The sequence below is a fragment of the Lithobates pipiens genome, unplaced genomic scaffold, assembly GCF_037356315.1.
Source record: "Lithobates pipiens isolate NorthernLeopardFrog02 unplaced genomic scaffold, aLitPip1_a1.2 Scaffold_8, whole genome shotgun sequence".
NCBI classification, from domain to species: Eukaryota; Metazoa; Chordata; class Amphibia; order Anura; family Ranidae; genus Lithobates; species Lithobates pipiens.
The window spans coordinates 487002928-487016498 of record NW_027507903.1 but is presented as its reverse complement, the minus strand read 5'-3'; the positions used below and the strand labels follow the sequence as shown (position 1 = coordinate 487016498).

Below are 13571 nucleotides of genomic sequence, written 5' to 3'. Positions count from 1 at the left end.
TCCAGATAAATGGCTCTTCCTTGTTTACATGTGACTGGCTGTGATTAGACACAGCCGATCACATGGGTAAAATGCCATGTCATCGGCTCTTTACTGAGATCGGGTTGCGCCCTATCCTGGGAACACTGCACGCTCCCACGGGTGCGCGAGAGCTGCCGTTCTGGGGTGCCATCACATGACATCTTCCCAGAATGAGATTGCATCCCACCCGCCGTCATTTTAATATACGACGGGCAGGAAGTGGTTAAATAACATTTTTATTCCTTTGTAAATGTCAGTTTTTCTGCAGTAGGTTGTATACATCATACAGATGCACTAATCCACAGACAGGTTAAGGGTATCCCCAATGCATGTTATTGAAAGCCATTTTCTAGCTTTGATGTTCCTCTTTAAGCATTATTAAATGGCTGCCCCCCAGCAAAGGGAATGTTTAAAAAAAATATTTCCTTTAGTACATGTTCCCCTGGGCAGTATCCAGAACCCATGCCATTTGTTTGACAATCCCTTAGCTTATTACTGTTTTTTTAATATTTGATTGACATTGACTTTAATGAGGTTTGGATTCAGCACCTGAATTTAGGTAAAGGTCACCAAACCTGCCTCAGACTGAACCCAGGCAAGTTTAGCTGATCCCCACATCAGCTACAGAGGTCTGTGAGGGCATGTTTTAAAGTGGATTTGTTAATTGTTTAGAATATGTAAATACTTGATTGTCTATAGTCTGGCCACAGGTTAAATCCAGGCTAATTTATTTTTTTAAACGCTGTCCTAGATGGCAAAAAAAGCTCAGATTGCAAATTTCACCTATAATTTAACCACTTGCCGCAACCCCCCCCCCCCCTCCCCCCATATAGCAAAATGACGGTGGCAAAGTGGTTTTAATATCCTGACCGGACGTCATACAACGTGATCAGGATATTAAGCCGCTGTGTGCCCCCGGGGGTGTGCATCGCGGCGATCGCTGTTGCAACTACGATCTCGGTAAAGAGTCTCCGACAGAGACTCTTTACCACGTGATCAGCCGTATCCAATCACAGCTGATCACAGTGTAAATAGGAAGAGCCAATGAATGGCTTTTCCTTACTCGCGAGTAGAGGAGAGCCGATCGGCTGCTCCTCTGACCGGGGGGGGGGGGGGGGTCTGTGCTGATCGATTGTCAGCACAGCCCCCCCGAGGATGCCCACACTGGACCACCATGGACCCACCATGGATGCCAGTCAGTGCCCACAATGGATGCTAATCAGTGCCCACAATGTGCATCACTGATTGGCATGCATTATTGTTTGGCACTGATTGGCATCCATCAGTACAATATAATACAATACCGCCTATCAGTGCCCATCTGTGCCACCTATCAGTGCCCATCCGTGCCGCCTATCAGTGCTCATCCGTGCCGCCTATCAGTGCTCATCCGTGCCAGCTATCAGTGCCAATTTGTGCCACCTATCAGTGCTCATCCGTGCCACCTATCAGTGCCAATTTGTGCCGCCTATCAGTTCCGCCTATCAGTTCCGCCTATCAGTTCCGCCTATCAGTTCCGCCTATCAGTTCCGCCTATCAGTGCCACATATCAGTGCCCATCAATGCCACCTCATCAGTTCCACTTCATTAGTGCCAACTCATCAGTGCCCATACATCACATAGAAAGCAGAGCTCCCAGGTGCTCGATTCACAGTCGCCAGCTGAGTAGAGAAATGAGGAAAAGACGATCCGCACTCCGGTGATTGCTCTTAAAAAAATGTATATTTATTAACAAACCACAGTGACCAAATGCAAATGAGAACAGTTGATACGTTTCAGCCTATAAAGCCTTAGTCATAACCACTAAGGCCTTATAGGCCACTGGTAGTAACGTACAGAACATGGGTCATGGTATGTAATTTAGAGTTAAGGGGTCAGTAGCAAGTACTGCAGAGTGCAGAGATCATTAGTAACAGAGTTCAAAGTGTAGGAGTATGCAATGCAGAGTGCAAGGGTAAGAGCTCAGTAGTAAGTAATGCAAAGGTCAGTAGTAAGGAATGCAGGATTCCGTAGTAAATAACCCAGTGTTCAGGGGTCAGTTTTATCATACAGTACATGGATAAGTAATTAGTAACGCAGATTTTTGAGATAAGTTACAAGTACCACAGAGTTTAGGAGTCAAGAGCGCAAGGGTCAGTAATAACAAAGAATTCAGAAGTCAGAGGTATGCAACACAGAAATGTCTTGCTGGATTTAAAAAAAAAAAAGCTCTAGCTGTAATAATCAGCTTTAAAGTGGTTGTAAAGACATGAAATATGAACATAGTGTAGCCTTCTATTGTGTGTATTTGTCTCAACCCAGAACACCAAGTGTCATGCCTGTCAGCTGCTTTGTTCCTCTGCTATCCGCATGAGTCACTTCTGACAAGACACTAAGGCTGCTTTCACACTGGGGCGGTATTCAGGCGTTACAGCGCTAAAAATAGCGCCTGTGTAACGCCTGAAAAAAAACGGCCCCTTTAACTCCAGTGTGAAAGCCGGAGGGCTTTCACACTGGAGCGATGCGCTGGCAGGACGGTGAAAAAAGTCCTGCCAGCCGCATCTTTGCAGCGGTGAAGGAGCGGTGTATTCACCGCTCCTACCCATTGAAATCAATGGGACACCGCGGCAATACCGCCGGCAAAGCGCCGCTGCAGCGACGCTTTGCGGGCGGGTTTAACCCCTTTTCGGCCGCTAGCGGGGGTTAAAACCACCCCGCTAGCGCCCACACACCGCCGCTAAAACGACGGTAAAGCGCCGCTAAAAATAGTGTGAAAGCAGCCTAAGAGAAAAAATAAATGGAAGGGAGGAGGGAGCTCCAGCACACAGCTTCTGATTGACAGCCTCAGCTCTGTTCCTGTGTGCTGTGTGTATGGGGGGGGGGGGGGGGGTTATGACCCTTCCCTCCAATCAGCTCTCATCACTGAGCTCTGCAGTGTGTAACTTCACCTCTTGGTCACTTTTTTTTTTTAAAGCATAGGCAAGCTTTATAAATTCTGGATTTTGAATGGCTGTAGAGAAGACTGCAAATAAACAGGTACAACTGATGTGGTAAGATTTGTTTCATCTCTGTGTATTACCTGAGGGCAGTCACTTTGCTGAGTATATCCCTTTCCCGCCAAGCGTATGTAGATATGTGGCCTCGGCTTTTGGGGGTTATAACGTGATGATGCCCACAGCTGCAGGCATCATCCCGTGTCGTTTTTTTAGAGCGGACGTTTGGTTTTCCAGGGATAACAACCGATGCGGCTAAAAGCCCCTCGATTGTTATCCCGGAGGAGCGGGAGGGGATATTCACAGTGTTCAAATCACACATGTGAGGTATCACAGCAATCGTCAGAGCGAGGACAATAATTCTAGTACTAGACCTTCTCTGTAACTCTAACTTCATAACCGTAAAAAAAAAAAAATATTAAACTGTCACCTATGAAGATTTTTAGGTACCATAGTTTGTCGCCATTCCATGAGTGGGCGCAATTATAAAGCATGACATGCTGGTATCTATTTACTCGGCGTAACATCATCTTTCACATTATACAAAAAAAATGTTTTTTTTTTAATTCATGAAAGTGTCCCTTTTGCCAAAAAAAGTTGCGTTTAAAACACCGCAGCACAAATACAGTGTGACATAAAATATTGCAACAATTGCCATTTTATTCTCTAGATTCTCTGAAAAAATAAAAAAATATATATATATATATATATATATATATATATATATATATATATATATATATATATATATATATATATATATATATATATATATATATATATATATATATATATATATATATATATATATATATATATATAAAATGTTTGGGGGTTTTCTAGCAAAAAAATATGGATTTTATGGATTTGGATTTTTAACACCAAATGTCAGAAATAGGCTTAAATAAAGGTTTACAACCACTTTAATTTGAAGGTGACCCCTGCAGTACCTCTGTTTCGTCACAAGATGCCCTCAGTCTTCCAAGATAAATGATACCAAGCATCATAAAGGCTAGGTTCACCAAATGCATATGATTTTGCAAGGGAAAAAAAAAAAGTGTGCATTTATTATATTTTTTTTTACAGGAGGCTGCAAAGCACTGAAACCATGATTGGTGCCCTGCACTCACAGTGTATTGAAGTAGGCAGTAGTGCTGATGTTATCACAGCACCACATCTCTCTGTGTCATCCAGAAATGCTAACACCTGGGAAATGACCAAAGAGGACCTAGTACATCACATGACTGGCTAGAACAGTGATGGCGAACCTTGACAACCCAGATGTTTTGGAACTACATTTCCCATGATGCTCCACTACACTGCAGACTGCATGAGCATTATGGGAAATGTAGCTCCAAAACATCTGGGGTGCCAAGGTTTGCCATCACTGGGCTAGAAGGTATCTGAAAAGGTATGAAAAAACATAAATAGACTGGTACTCAGTTTCAAGGGGGAAAAGGGAGCAAAGAATATTGTGTTGGGCTTTAAAGTAGACCCAGCATTAAAAGAGAAGTATTGGGTTTGAAAAAAAAACAAAACCTATATACTCACCTAGGTGGATGAAGCATCAATCCGATACTGCATCTGTTCCCCTTCACTTCTAACACCGAGAACTGACCGATCAACCACTACCGATCGCTCAGTTCTTGGTCTTCAGTGAGCAGAGAGTGGGGACTGTTATGACGCGTACACACAATCAGGCTATCCGGCGGAATTAGTCCGGCGGACAATCCACCGGACTTTGCAGCGGAGGTCCGCCAGACTTTCCGAACAAGCGGACTTTCTCACACACGACCGGACTTTTCCGGCAAACTAGGTCCGGCGGACAATCCGCCGGACTTTTGGCAGAGGTCCACTGGACTTTTCAAATGAACGGACTTGCCCACACACGGAGTAAAGTCTGTTCATTTTGAACGTGACTCCAGGTAGACGGGACTAGTGAAGGAAGTCAATGTCGCCGCCTCCATCGGCGAGATTGACACCTTGCTAGCCCCGTCGCCTGGTATGGATTTTAAAGGGAACCCCTATGCCAAAAAAACTGCGTGGGGGTCCCCCCCAAAGTCCATACCAGACCCTTATCCGAGCGTGCAGTCCGTTCAGGAAAGGGGGTGGGGACAAGCGAGCAGCCCCCCCAAGCCGTACCAGGCTGCGTGCCCTCAACATGGGGGGGTGGGTGCTTTGGGGAAGCCCAGCGGTCCCCCCACCCAAAAGCACCTTGTCCCCATGTTGATGAGAACAAGGGCCTCTTCCCGACAACCCTGGCTGTTAGTTGTCAAGGTCTGCGGGCGAGGGGACTTATCGGAATCCGGGAGCCCCCTTTAATAAGGGGGGCCCCAGATTCCGGCCCCCCACCCTATGTGAATGAGTATGGGGTACGATCTACCCCTACCCATTCACCTGGGGGGGAAAAAGTAAATAAACACACAACACAGGTTTTTAAAGTAGTTTATTAGTCAGCTCCGGGGGCCTTCTCGCCGGGGTCCTCTGCTATCTTCTGCTCTTTTGCTAGTGGAGGAGCCCGGCTTTCTCCTTCATCGTCGCCACCACTCTCCTTCTTGCGATGTTGACACGACTCTCTCCCCGGCTGTAATGCCAGGGACGCGTTGCGCAGCGACTTATATAGGCTTAAGGGGTGGGGTCACCGGATGATGTCACATACGGCCGGAGAGAGTGTCGTGTCAATATCGGAAGAAGAGAAGAAGGTGGCGACAGCCACAAGACTGGGCCAACGCTAGCAAAAGAGCTGGAAGAAGATAGCGGAGGCCCGGCAGAAGAACCGAAGAGCGGGACAAGACCCCCAGATGGTGGCGGCGACTTCTCCGCTAGTAAAAGAGCAGTAAAAGAGCAGAAGATAGCGGAGGAGCCTGGCGAGCAGACCACCAAAGTCGGAAGAAGAACCGCGGAGCTGACTAATAAACTACTTTAAAAACTTGTGTTGTGTGTTTTTTATTTACTTTTTCCCCCCAGGTGAATGGGTAGGTGTAAATCATACCCCATACTCATTCACATAGGGTGGGGGGCTGGAATCTGGGGGCCCATTATTAAAGGGGCTCCGGATTCTGATAAGCCCTGGGGACAAGGTGCTTTGAGGTAGGGGAGCCGCAAGGCCCCCCCCTTCCCCAAAGCACCCACTTCCCCATGTTGAGGGCGCGCGTCCTGGTACGGCTCAGGAGGGGGGGTGCTCGCTCGTCCCCACCCCCTTTCCTGACCGGCCGGGCTGCGTGCTCGGATAAGGGTCTGGTATGGACTTTGGGGGGACCCCCACGCAGTTTTTTTTGGCATAGGGGTTCCCTTTAAAATCCATACCAGGCGACGGGGCTAGCAAGGTGTTAATCTCGCCGATGGGAGTCAGCGACATTGAATTCCTTCGCCAGTTCCGTCTACCTGGAGTCACGTTCAAAATGAACAAAGACAAAATTAAAGCCTGGATCTCTTCAGAGTTTGGACCGGCTGAGTGATGTCAGCCAACAGTAGACTTTATCCCACTGTCAGCTGAATAAGGTTCACATGCGTGCATGACTGTGACCCAAAAGGAGAGGTAGGGCCAAAGGAGCTTTGGCCCGATTTCCCCTTTAAATACAGTACTGTGCAAAAGTTTCAGGCAGGTGTGAAGAAATGCTGTAAAGTAAAACTGCTTTCAAAAATATGGGGTGCACCGAATGGAAATGTTGGTGCCGAAACCAAAAATGCAGGATGCACTTAGCCGAAACTGAAAATGACAGTTCTTTAAAAAGATTTATATTTTTATATATAATTGTATTATATTCGACTTTTTAATTAATATCATACATTTTTATTAATATGAATTCATTTTGGCCATTATTGGCACCTTTAGGGCAAGGTCTCTCTCAGGCAAGGATTTCAGAGCGGACAGGGTTTTCAGTATGTGCTGTTCAAGCTCTTTTGAAGAAGCACAAATAAATGGGCAACATTGAGGACCATAGATGCAGTGGTCAGCCGAAGAAACGCAATACAGCAGATGAGTTTACTTCCCTTCAACATCAGAAGATGTCCAGCAGTGCAATCAGCACAGAACTGGTATACTCATCTACTGTCCATAGAAGCCTGGCTGGAAGTGGTCTTCATGGAAGAATTGGGGCCAAAGATCAATTTTCCAACGTGGAAATGAGGTTAAGCAACTCAACCATGCACCAAAACCTGAGGAACCGGGGTGCAGAAAGTGGCAGCAGGTACACTGCATACCTCCAAACTTTTTAAGATGGGAGCAAGGGACACTTATTACCGGTAGCAAAAGTATGTAGGAAAAGGACACACACCCTGCCACGCCCCCTTAAAAGCAGAATTATACCAAAAAGAAAATAGTTTTTTTCAGGATGGAAGATTGCGCTTTTCTGAAAAAAAAAAAAAATCTACTGTTCCTGTATAATGTGACATGTCAGGAATTTATTCATGCTTAAAAGGTCTACTTTAATAATAAAAAAAAAATAAAAAATAAAAAACAACCAACCTCGTGGAGTGTAACCACCAACTACATAGATCTTCCCCAGGCTTTCACAGGCTGAGAACTCCACCAGGGGGTCTGGAAGGGGAGCTACTAAGTTCCATGTGTTCTGAGCTGGATTGAAGGACTCCATGGTTTGTAAGGACTGGCCTCCGACAGCGTAGAGGGACCCACCAACTGCGAGGAGCCGGAAATTATACCTGAAGTGAAAAATGGGTGGAAAATAGTCTTATAGTGAAATGTGAAATCAGAACTTGCACCATTTATCCAGTTATATATTCACAGAAGGCTCCATTCATACTTGTGGCCGCAACAGACAGCGGGAGTCTATGCCTCTTCCCGTCCCACCATGCTGTCTGTTGGAACACACACCAGTCCCAGAGACAGCAGTGACCATTCGGAGTGCGCATTGCGACGCACGCATGCGCAGTAGGGAACCGGGAAGTGAAGCCGCAAGGCTTAATTTCCTGATTCCCTCACCAAAGATGACGGCAGCATCCGAGGACCGAGGGACGGTTCAGCCTCAGATGCCGACATCATGGGCACCTTGGACAGGTAAGTGTCCTTATTTTAAAAGTCAGCAGCTGCAGTATTCGTAGATTACAGCGTGGCGGCATGATGCCATTAGGGGGCGCTGCTTCCTTTCCTTAGAAAGCACCAGTGTGTTAATCAACCTAGAAGACTAGCTCCGCCCACTCTTCTCACACTGAGTCTGCCTATGCCTATTTCCAAATTGGGCCCAAAGTGTCAATATTTTGCATGTCCACCACTATTTTCCAGCATTGCCCTAACTCTCTTGGGCATGGAGTTCACCAGAGCTTCACAGGTTATCACTGTATTCCTCTTCCACTCCTCCATGACGACATCACGGAGCTGGTGGATGTTAAAGACCTTGCGTTCATCCACCTTTGAGGATGCCGCACAGATGCTCAATAGGGTTTAGGTCTGGAGACATGCCTGGCCAGTCCATCACCTTTACCCTCAGCTTCTTTAACAAGGCAGTGGTCATCTTGGAGGTGTGTTTGGGGGTCATTATGTTGGAATACTGCCCTACAGCCCAATCTCCGAAGGGAGGGGATCATGCTCTGCTTCAGGACCACACAGGAGCAGATATACCCAGCTGGAGGGCTTGATGATTCAATTCCCAATTGAATAATAGGGGACAGCTGATAAGGCAAGATGGATCCCTCTGCGTCAGGGTGTACAGTGAAACCACATCCCCCCAAAAAGAGAGGGGTCGGGCGGAGCAACATCATCATGCCACCAACGCACGTGCGGCCACCCTACAGAGCTCCAGGGTGGAACACAAGCAGGAAGGGAAATGGCAGTGGACTCCATGATTTCCTAAGGCCAAAAAGGAAGTCCATCCATGCCCCAAAATAGTGGGGCATGAGATGGACCCACGCGTGCCGGGCAGTGCAGAGAGGGCCCAATCCTACCAGTCCTCTGGGGGGAAAAAAAAAAAAAAAGTCTAGGGACATAGAATCATCCATTACACATAGACATTGCACAGCATATGCAACAGGTTGACCCCTAGTGGTGGTAATAGATATCACATTTGTACACACTAAATTTATTTTTACGCACACTGCTAGATTGGCAATGAACATAGGACAGAAAACTATATATCCCATAGAATTGCCAATCTGATCAGTACAAACAGCGTATAACACCAAAAAAAAGCAATAAATGAAAAAATATTGAATGAGAAACATAGAAAATTTAATACAATAACAATTTGAGTTAGAATGTATGAATATATTGTGCAGAATAAGCAATAGATCTAGTTCACATACACCTGATTGGAAGCACGATAAATAAAGGTTTGAAATTAAACGCCTCATTGAGGCCTGGTGGCAGGATGGCTTTAAGATGGTAAATCCATCTTAGTACACAGCAATTTATTAAAATCCCCCCCTCTGGGATTCGCGTAGATATGATCTAATGCCAAAAATTTAATTTTTGGAATAGTTTCCCTGTGAACCAGAAAGCTACATCTACCAAGTGGTAATTCTGAATCTTTTTTTTATTAATGTTCTTTATATGTCGATAAATCCCGTGCCACAATTCCAAAATAATCTTGCCAACATAGTAACAACAACACTCACATGATAATAGACAAACTATTCCAGGGGTGCGGCAGTTAACATAATGTTTAGGGTTAAATCTCTCCCCATTTGGTAAGGCGATACATTTTTGGGTGTCCATAAATTGGCAATAGCCACAGTTCCCACAGGGGAAAGTACCCATTATCTTAGTATTTTTTTTATCTCTCTCTGCTTGGTACTCATTATGCACAAGTTTATCCCATAAAGATGAGACCCTTTATAAGTAATCAATGGATGGTCAGAAACAAAAGTATGTAGAGTCCATAATTAAAAGATGCCAGTATTTCCTAAAAATACCACTAATTTGCTTATGACGCCTACAATATTTCTTTATGATTGTAGTAGTATTAGTTTCCTGCACCTTTTTTTGAGAAAAAAGTAACTCATGTTTTTTCTTTTTTATATGCTTTTTTAAGGATCTTATTAGAATACCCTCTTTCGCGTAGCGTCTAGCTCTAAAGCCCCATACACACTATCAGATTTTCTGCTGAGTTTTTCCGTCAGATTTACCAAAACCATGTAGTGCAAGGGCCTTCCTGATTGCATACAAATTGAAACTCCTAAGGTTTGGCCTCATATTATATGGTTTTGGTAAATCTGGAAAAACTCAGCAGAAAATCTGATAGCGTGTATGGGGCTTTAGTGTTTGAGCCTCTTTGTCAAATAGGGCATCGCTCGAGCAGTGGCGTCTAGCCCGAATATATTGTCTGTCCATAGGGGATAGAGGCTATTAAGGTTCCAGATGGAAGCTAGAGGCCTCAAGTATGGTGTTTCCTGACATAGATTTTCTAAATAGTTTGCTAGGCAAATGGCCGTTGGAGGAGTGTTTATGTATAGTTACATCCAAGAATGTAATGGTGGACGGACTACAAGTCATAGTAAATTTGAGATTGAAGGTGTTATTCTGATTAATGTAATCAAGAAATTGGTTCAGAAGTGTAATGGGACCCCCCCCCCATGAGATTCAAATATCATCTTAGTATCGGTACCATGGTCTGTGTACATAGATGCTGCACTATCAAAAAACAAATCCCGCTCACACTCCCCCAGGTACACATTGGCATAAGATGGGGCACAACATGTTCCCATAGCCCCCCTCTGTACCTGGGAGGTAGTGTGAGCCGGAAAAGGTGAAATGGTTATGTCTTAAGATGAATTCCACTGTGTTGGCGTTCGTTATGGCTTCTCCGGAACAGTAGGTTTTGGATGGCGTTTTTTTTTTTTTTATTATTGCATTTAAGTCCAAATATGAGATCTGAGGACTTTTTGACGCCAGATCTCATATTTTAAGAGGACCTGTCATGCTTTTTTCTATTACAAGGGATGTTTACATTCCTTGTAATATGAATAAAAGTGATCCTTTTTTTTTTTTTAAACAGTGTAAAAATAAATTAAAATAAATAAGAAAAAACAATTTTTTTTTAAAACACCCCGTCCCGACGAGCTTGTGCGCAGAAGCGAACGCATACGTGAGTAGCGCCCGCATATGAAAATGGTAGTCAAACTACACATGTGAGATATCGCCGTGATCGGTAGAGCGAGAGCAATAATTCTACCCCTAGACCTCCTCTGTAACGCAAAACATGCAACCTGTAGAATTTTTTAAATGTCGCTTATGGAGATTTTTGAGGGTAAAGTTTGACGCCATTCCACGAGTGGGCACAATTTTGAAGCGTGACATGTTGAGTATCCATTAGCGTAACATTATTTTTCACAATATATAAAAAAAAAATTTAGGCTAATTTTGTCTTATTTTTTTTATTCAAAAAAGTAAATTTTTCCCAAAAAGTGTGCTTGTAAGACCGCTGCGCAAATACAGTGTGAAAAAAAGTATTGCAATGACCACTATTTTATTCTCTAGGGTGTTAGATAAAAAACAATATATAATGTTTGGGGGTTCAAAGTAATTTTCTAGCAAAAAAAATGTTTTAAACATGTAAACACCGAGTCTGAAAAAGAGGCCTGGTCCTTAAGTAGTTAATTTGGTGCTCTAAGATAACCATTTCTTATTCTGGTTGGTTTTTGGCCATCCTGCCATTTATATGCACTTTCCTCTTGAAATGTATCTTTTTTAATAAGCACGTCTTTGTTAAAATTTCTCTAAATTACTATTGAGCTTCCTTTCTAGATCTCCATGTAGGATGTGTGATTTTAATTTAATCAGTTGATTATTAAGAATAATAGATCTTGATATCAAGTTCAGAAATTATTTTACGATATTCCTGTACCAATAATACCATTAGATCAGTGGAACATTACTTTTAAAAAATTTCCCATGCCATTTTAAAGTCTGGTTCGATGTTTCCAAATGAGGGCACGATCTGAACCTGTAGTCTAAAAAGGATTTATGCCATCCGTATTGTAGTTCTTAGCCCTTGTATACACGGTCGGAGATTCCGACGGAATGTTTCCTATCGGACCGTTTTGTCGGATATTCCGACTGTGCGTGGTCTCCATCGGACTGTTTCCGTCGGAATATCCGACGGACCAACTTTTCCAACTTACCGGTAACATTTTCTGACAAAATGCTCCGATCGGACATACTCCGATCATGTGTAGCCTACTCCGACGGACAAAGTGCCACGCATACTCAGATCAAATTCCTAGACCAAAGCTATTGGCTACTAGCCTGAACATAGTCCCATCGTAACGAAATAGCGTCATCACGTTATGTACAATCGGATTTTCCGACAACTTAGTCCGACCATGTGTATGCAACATCACTTCTGGACCTTCTGGATTTGGTTGTCAGAATCTCCGACCGTGTGTACAAGGGCTTAAAGGACTTGATATGCCAAAAGAGGGAGGCTTTTTTCTCCACTAATTGGGTGAGATTGGAGAAAACAAAAAGTTTTTTTTGATACCAATCCATTCATTGGTATCAAATTCCTTTAGGGACTTGGACATCAGTGTGTCCCACTCTTCCCCCAAAAATCCCGCTACGTCCGTGGCCAGAAAGAAAGACACCTGGGGAACCCCAATATAACAAAAAAAAGGAGGGACAAATTTGAAAACAAAAACAATTTTTTTACTTTCTGCTCTATATATTGTGATATTGGGGTGTTTAGCTCAAGTGGTTAGAGGCATTTTTCAGTCCACATCAGGCAGGCGTTTATAGTTAAGGGCCTGGTAGCCCACGTTTATTAAAAGGAAAAACAAAATAATAGTCCATCCAGGAATCCCACGCAGGGGTCCAAGCTTAAATTAAACACACAAAAAATCCAAACGAAAATGCTAGCCCACCTGGCTACTCTTCAGTAGTAGTGCTGCTATAGGTACTTGCTCCGTCCAACAAACTGCTTGGACGCACACAGCTTCAAACCCTTCAACACACAGCACACGGCTCCTTGGACGCACACAGCTTCAACCCTTCAACGCACACAGCTTTGGGCTCTTTGGACGCACACAGCTTCAACCCTTCAACGCACACAGCTTTGGGCTCTTTGGACATGCACAGCAGCAAGCTGCTCCACTCCACCATCCTCCACACTCCGTTCCCAACAGCCCTTCATTATATGGCCTGTGTGCAGCTGGGCACACACCCTGCTCGTTATCATCAAGACCTGGACACAGGGTTGGAGATCCCTTTTTCCTCCAATTTCATAGGGACAGAGCCTCGCTCTGTCACAATATATATATATATATATATATATATATATATATATATATATATATATATATATATATATATATATATATATATATATATATTATTCATCAGTTTAGGCTTAGTTTTAGTTTATGTATTCTTCTACATATTTTTGGTAAAAAATAAATAAATATGTCCACAAATGGAAGTCTCCACAAAAGGAATAAGAAGCAAAATCCAGCAGGAACTACAGAGTATAAAATAGGAGAGAGGCACCTCTAAGCCCACGTACACACGGTCGGAGATTTCCACAACCAAATCCGTCGGATTTTGGCCGTCGGATTTTGTCCGTCGGATTTTGTCCGTCGGATCTTGTCCGAAACTGTTGCATACACACGGTCGGACAAAGTTGGCGAAAA

General features: G+C 43.9%; 1 protein-coding gene across 1 annotated transcript in view; it reads right to left on the bottom strand.

Annotated features, from left to right (window-relative positions):
- Window positions 1–13571, bottom strand: part of KLHL42 (kelch like family member 42) — a 41858-nt gene that overhangs the window by 13204 nt on the left and 15083 nt on the right. The window contains exon 3 of the mRNA XM_077468990.1: window positions 7462–7655. Coding sequence (XP_077325116.1) covers window positions 7462–7655 — 194 coding nt within the window. The remainder of the gene's footprint in view (window positions 1–7461; window positions 7656–13571) is intronic.